At 40.1% G+C, this 7392-nt stretch overlaps 1 protein-coding gene across 5 annotated transcripts in view; it reads right to left on the bottom strand.

The window, feature by feature from the left end:
• Nucleotides 1–6805, bottom strand: part of gatad2b (GATA zinc finger domain containing 2B) — a 110565-nt gene extending 103760 nt beyond the window's left edge. For 2 of the 5 annotated variants that reach the window (XM_015021943.1, XM_015021944.1), the window contains exon 1: nucleotides 6608–6805. In XM_015021943.1, coding sequence (XP_014877429.1) covers nucleotides 6608–6798 — 191 coding nt within the window. In that variant the 5' untranslated portion in view covers nucleotides 6799–6805. Of the gene's footprint in view, nucleotides 1–5372; nucleotides 5398–6607 lie in introns of those variants that run through there. The other 3 variants (XM_015021946.1, XM_015021945.1, XM_015021948.1) reach the window with 3 other exon arrangements.
• Between the last annotated feature and the right edge of the window lie 587 nt (nucleotides 6806–7392).

Genomic DNA, 7392 nt, shown 5'->3' with positions numbered 1-7392 from the left:
ATATTTCATTCTATTTGATGACTGCTCTAAATATTGCCATGTTCTACAAACAAATGATGCAATTTGCCCAGGGGAAAATGTAGAAAAACGGGTGGTTATATTATTTTTTTCCCAGTCTGTCAGCTTAAGGTCAGACTCGTTGCCATGACAACCAATAAACAGCCCCGGAACGCAGAGCAAAGATTACTTCAAATGCATCAGGAATTAACACTACAAAACCTCAAAAACATTTACCACAAAAAAGTATGTAAAAACACTAGGGCTGTATAATTATATCGATTCTACAATATGTATCAATATTTTCCACCCTCGGAAGGTATCGATCTTTCATCCACGAGTATCGATATGTTAAACTATAGGGGTCCATAGGCTTATAGCATCTTTTTAACATGTCTGGTTTGTGACGGCGTAGCAGCAAGACTCTGCCTCTCCCAGTCTCACTTTCAACTTGTGCTTAAAGTGCACATTATAAACTACACACCAATTTTTAAATTGTGTTAATAGGCCAAGTAAAACCGGAGTGATGTTAAAATTAGTAAACTATATTTTTCCAGCTTTTCCGGTTATGTGATGGGGAATGAGCTTCCAAACGTAAAAAACGAAACGCAATATTAGATTCTTTTGTTTTTGTAAATCTCAAATCTTCAATAAATAACGATGGACTGTATTTTGTTGCTGAGAAACGAAGTTGCGCAAGTAACCGTGAAAGAGAAGCGGAACGGGGCAGCGGCAAAAGCAGTGAGATCGCGAAATTAATGCAAAGTTCGACTGCTGCCATCCACTTCGTAATTTGTTGTTAACTTAGTGGTTTCTGTTCTGTATATAAAGGATTACCTGAGGAATGAACACGCAGCACATGGGTTGATAACATACAAAGCGAGTGCGCAGCAGCAGCGGTGCTGTGTTTTGAGCTGGAAAACGAAGAGGGGAAACCCGCAGCCGGAATCCGCGGCGCAGTGAGGATTTCCATGATGACGATGGCGGATCGATCATTCTTTTTATCAACTGACAGAGTATCAGAGACTGAGAGTACGATTAGATCCTGGCAGTCTGAGAGGCAGATACTCATCCAAGCAGGGGAATGGCGGCGCTGCGCAGCTGCACGGAGTCGATCACTACGGGGTGAGGCAGAGCCACTACCCCAGCAGTGGCAGTGGCTCTGCCTCTTGGCTCCCGGCTAACTCCGGGAGCCAAAGTAGAAAAGCCTTTTCCCTATAGTCCAAAAGACTTTTTTACTCCAAAATGCAGCCACAGTATGTCCAAAAGAAAAACATGAGTGCAATCATTTGCATATTGAGAGTCTATAGAGGCCGATAAACTCCTCACTCAGCTCCTGTATCACTGTTGAAACTTTGAGTTTCATGTCAAATCCACATGAATTAAATGACAGAAACTAATTTTCTCACTGCATCTTTGATTTATTTTGTCTAGCTGTAGACTGCTAGACTCTGTCCAACTAGAGTCAGGTATTGTATAGTTGGTGCTTTTAATCAGTTTTCAGTTAATTAAATCCAAGTCTATGGAACACAAAATGTCACTAAAATCACTCTGTCCTAAAATCTTTGCGAAAGCCGTAAAAGTGCATTGAATCGTAGCAAATTGTATCGTTTGCCAAATATCGTGATACATATCGTATCATGGTCAGAATATCATATTGTATTGTATCGTGAGATTATTGTATCACTACACCCCTAAAAAACACCAAACAGAACATTCTGTCGGTTGCAGATTTATGTTTTTGAATTTTTATTTTGGATCATTAGGAAGTGATCCCCTGAACACTTTTGGTGGATCAAACATGTATTGCACATTCCTACAATGAATGAATAGAAACAAATTATTACATTTGAAGGCTTAACTTTAATCAGTCAAACTGATTTGCTCAGGAATAAATTAGATGCTTTAGTAAACCAAACATTTTACAACTAGATACTACCTGACTGAATAACATCGGTGTTTAGCTTCCACTCATTGGGGAAAGCTAGCAGGAGTTTTTAAAAACAGTGTGCCTTGAGTCAGGCATTCTCTCCTAATAAATCGAACCTGGAACGCCCGGCCAGCTAATAGCTGGCGAGGAGAGCTTGGCTGTTAATGCAGCAGGAGATCTCTGAAAATGTCGGCACAATATTGCAAATAGGTGATGCATTGATGAATGGAGCAGATAAGTGTAATATAGCAAAATAATTTGTCGCTCATCACCGCCGCTTTGCCTGAACACTCAGTTTGAACCCACAATGAATTAAGGGATATGGTGGGCTGTGAAGGATACACCAGACCCATCCTTCAAATCTGGATAAAAGAAGGATGCATTTTGAGGCCACAATTGAAGGAGTCTTTTAATTAGGACAGGCCTTGTCGCCACGCTGTGACGCAAGCCGTCTATAAATCCACCCTTCGAAGGATGCAGCCCTCGAACTTGGACACGGGTCTCATGTGTCGTTATCAACTGTTAGTGGATACAGCTTCAATTTTATGTCACATTCAGGATGAAGGATGAGTAGTCCATTAATCTCTAGTATTTTCTCTGAGAGGGCGGGCTTTGGTCATGTCAGTGTATCACAACAATGTTTGAAGCTGTGTTCCATGATAACGCATAAAAAATTTGGAGCAGATCGGATGATGCATCAGGGAGAAATGGCTGTTAGAAAAACCTAGGGGGCGTCATGGAGTCAAATTTCAATATAAAACACTTGAGCTCTATATAGGTTAACAAAGGTCATTCATAAACAGTTTGGTGCAAATTGGATGATGCATATACGCTTTAGAGCACTTTAAGATTCTACATTAACCCAGTGAAGTGGTCATCTTGTTCTAGACACCCAATTCCAAGGATCTTTCACCATTTACAATCTCTGCAAATGGCGAGAGACTGAAATTCCCATTCTGCCACACCCACACATTTCAGCCAACAGCCAGTGTTGAGAGTGTTCATCATCATGTGTTTTTATGTCACTTGGCACAGGTTTACACCTATATGAATCAAAGAGTAAAAGTAAGACATCCAGTAGAAAAAGGCTGAGGTGATATCACCAATTGACCATGTCAATGTACTGAGGGGTGGTCTGTAACGAGACAAAGACAATCACCGTTTTGATAACCATTATTCAGCCATGCCTTATGAACAAACTGACCAAGTTTGAAACTGACAGAACTCCTCCTAGAGATTTCAATCTATCAAATGCAGAGGCTGTGAACGGCGAAAATGGGGTGAAAATCCAAAATTCAATCCAAAATGGCCGATTTCCTGTTGGATGTAGTGCATGCGTGCAAGAGACTTTTCTGTAGTGTGTCAAATTCTATGCCTCTATGATAAAGTGAGGTCAATGCGCTGGGTGTTTTGAAATTTGCCTGGTGGAGCTGTTGAGCCATTTTGTTGTAATTTTTGCAATGACATTAAAATACATCATTTTCATGCAGGCCTGATTGTGTCCACAAAGTTTTGTGAGTTTTCAGATATGTTAAGGCTAGGGATGCAAGATATTGGAACATTGGTCGACATTCGATATGCCAATATACTAAAACTCCTTTGGCTGATAACCGATACCAATACCGATATTTTTTTACTATATATATTTACTGAAACTATATGGCTTTCTCTGGTGTGGAATTAAAATATTGCATCATCTTTGTCAATTTAGCCTGCTGCCAAATGCAAAAGCTAAAATAGAGGCTGAAAATGATGCAACACTTTCAGCTTTAATGTTTAATGTCAAATTTATTCATGACGTATGCTCTTTCTAAGACAATGACACTCAAACAGTGCAACTTGTCAGTCATATAAAAACTACACCTTTTATGTCAGTGAGTTATTTTGATGGAATAGTATATTAAATTTTACAGCTAATATCTGCCGATACCATGTCAATCATATTATGCATCCCTAGTTAAGGCCTTCAAAAAGCCAATTCATTTGACGGATGAATCGTCATCAAAGCTGCAAGCAGCCTTATGTGGCCCTCGCAGCTCACTGCCGCTGCAGCCTAGCGGCGACTGTGTGAGTTCCAGCACCGCCATCCCATTGCTGTGGTCAACACTCTTGACCACTGTTGAAACCAACATCAACATGTTTACTGGACACTCTTTCATGTTGTGTAGGTCAAAGGGGTCAGACAGAGACCGATCAGAGACATTACACTTCCTGTTTGCATTGGCCGTGGCTGAAATGATGTCATCATTTGCCCATTGAATATTGTAGGGAACCTTATGGTGATCAATCACCAAAGGTTTGGTGTCACTATAAGTTTTTGTGTAGGAGATAATTTCGTGTTTCATGGCAAAATGTGAAACTTTGAGGCCTGGCCTTCAGCATGCAAGAAAATTCACCGATTTGTGACTTTGGATGATGTCAGTTGGTTAGTTTGTTCATAAGGGATGGCTGAATAGTCATCCCTTATGAACAAACCGACCAAGTTTGAACTCAATTGATCAAAATCCCTAGGAGGAGTTTGATCAAATCTTAAGTACAACAGATTCAATCGTATCTTGTGTGGTGTCCAGCCACATGGCAGGAGCAACACACCACACATGAACTGATTTCACTCACAAACATTCTGATTCCAGACACAAAATTCTGTAACACCCCACCACATCATACATCAATTTACAGTAAACAAACATGGCCAACAATGTACAAACAATAGCAATAAAAAACATAACAAAAATAAAAGGCATTGGATAAAAGAGTGGAGACAGCACGAGCAGAAGCTGCACAAATATATGGAGGTGAGTTCTGTTTTTTTTTTCATCATTAACTTTTGTTACACTGTGTTTAGATAGTTTTTGTTCTGTCGTTTCATTTAGCGTCACCGGTTAATTATATGATTAAGTTTTTACTGTTATGGTGTCCACAAAACAATGGATAAGTCTACTAATTTTAAAATCTTACCGTGTGAACCAGTCATCAGTAAATGTTTTACTACTCAAAACTACAATCTACCTGCAATGCATGTAGATTGTAGTTAAAAGCCGTGGCTGAATTAATAAACTTATCCTTATAACCAACTTATGTCAACAGATCATAATTAATAGTAATCTGTCTTTTGGACATGGTTGAAAAGCAACAAGTAAATGGCAGATAAGGGCAGTCAGCATCAAAATCAGATCATTGTCCAATTTTGATGAGGTGAAACATATTGACATGCATTGTTTTTACAATTTTTTTTGCATTTTTAAAAAACTGTTTTAAACACAAAACTGTTTTAACTCAGCAACTTCACAAATCATTCTATTCGGATGTCCTCAAAAAGCAGAGTTTGATGTATTAAGATTTTCAGGACGCTTCATTCATGCTCTTCCACCAGTTCATTCATACAGACCCACCATTACTCCGGGAAGTGGGGGGGGGGGTCATAGAGGGACCTGACTGTACGTACCATGGTCAGCACAGAATTAGGGTTTGTGATTACTTCTGATGACAAGCACTAGTGGCATATTGTCCTAAAGAAGTGACAAGAAACCTTAAAAAAAAACAAAAAAAAAAACAGCAAGATCAGAAAAGATGAAAATGTACACGTTTAAAATGATGAGATGTAGTATTTTACATTCAGCAGCTTTGAGCAAGATCAGATTTCTCATGAAAATATGGTAAGCATGCAAAATACATCTACAGAATAAGAGTAAGTCTGTAGTTTGGTCAAACGGATAACCTTTGTAGAAATATACATTTTATAAGCTGCATATCAACAATGGCTCATACTCTGATTTTTCTGGTGACATTCAAATTGCTAAAGACACATGCATGCAAATCCACTGGAGCACAGCAGCAGGACAACACAATATCTACACTAAATAAGCCACTATGAATAGCAGAATAATAACAGAAAGCATCAAAAATGGATTTCATTCGGAAATCACCTACTGCTCTTAATCCGCCGATTAGGATGCAAACGTTCGCTCAGTCACAGCAATGCTTTGTCCCTACTGTAAAATGCTGGTTATGCCGTCAGGCGCCAGGCAGCCATTTAGGTGCATATGGAGCTAGTTGAGTCTCCACGTAAATGGCTGATGCATTTAGATTTTTTTCTTCCTAATTGCCGAGGGCCATCAGGACTCGGGGCCTCCTCCTGACGCGTTTAAAACCGCCTCTCTCTGCAGTACAGCTGGATGAACCATGTAAAACATCTCGATTCGTTACTGTGCGCATTTAAACGTCAGTGTTAAGTAGGCTTTTTAGATGAGTACAGCTCTTTCTCCAGTCTTCGGTCAACCCCTTGAGACTCTGGATCAAACAATGAAAAGAACTGGAGGCTTTCCAAAAAAAACGCTTCCATCACAACGTCATAAAATCTCTGTTGACAATGCTATTATAAAAGAAAACAAACACAAAACACCGCAGCCGTCAAAACAACAATACCAATTTTCCTATGACTCGATACCTTTAAAGGTAAATGAACAGTTCGAGGCGGCGGAGCTGGTCGCAAAAATGTCAGCCTGCATCAATAAATAGCAAAGCCAATGCACTCTATTGTCTGATAGCATATCAGCAAATCCACCGGCAGAAAACCGACACAGCAACTAATTAGCCGTTCTACTGCAAATCGAACTCCATAGTCGAGTTTTTAAAACATCTCTGCCCAAAGCCAGGCCTTGCGCAAGTCCTCGGACTCACCTGTGTGTCGTTTCGCCTCGGTGTGTACCGTCTCCGGGTTCACGGTCCGGTCCCCCTGACGCGCTGCAGCGGATTCTCACCACCAGTCCCCGGCACCGGCAGGCAGCACTGACCCGCTGATTGGGCCTCGACAGACTCTCATCCCTTCGTTGCAAACAGTAGGAACGCTCATTGGTGAGACAGTTACTCATGAAAACCAGACAAACAAACGAGTGGCTGCTCGTTTCTAAAGCAGACTCAGGCGGATATTTGATTGGTCAGTAATTTCCGCGGTGAAGAGGAGAGAAATTTGATTGGTCAGGGGGACTCCTGTTGTTTGTGTGTGGACAGAGAGCGGCGTTACTTCGAGAGGAGCTAAAAACTATGTTTTTGATTTTAGGAGGGCTTTCAGGAACTTTCACGAGTCTCTATAATATGTTACAATACAACTATTTGAAGAGTTTCCTGGATTAGGCGAAGCTAAATTTATTTGCTCTCAGTTTAAAGCCGGAAAATAATATTTTATTAAACCACCCTATATTTTTTTGTTAAAGTACAAAAGATTGAAGGCAGATCAAACATTACTGTCAACTCAGAAGACGTGGTTTTAGTAATGTCATTACTTAGGAAAATCCAATCATTATAAAGCCGTGAGCACTGCAGAAAGCTCCCGAGAGATCTTTATCATGCATTTAACATAAAATGAGGTCATTTTTTAACCAGGAAATCTATATGATTTTCTGTAAACATGCTAATCATTCTTAGTGACAATCAGCCCATACACACACACACACACACACACACAC

The sequence above is a fragment of the Poecilia latipinna genome, unplaced genomic scaffold (genome assembly GCF_001443285.1).
Source record: "Poecilia latipinna isolate Pla-1442-1.1 unplaced genomic scaffold, P_latipinna-1.0 Scaffold2900, whole genome shotgun sequence".
Classification (NCBI taxonomy): Eukaryota; Metazoa; Chordata; class Actinopteri; order Cyprinodontiformes; family Poeciliidae; genus Poecilia; species Poecilia latipinna.
Note: the sequence above shows the minus strand (reverse complement) of the source record. Positions and strands in the feature narration are given on the sequence as shown.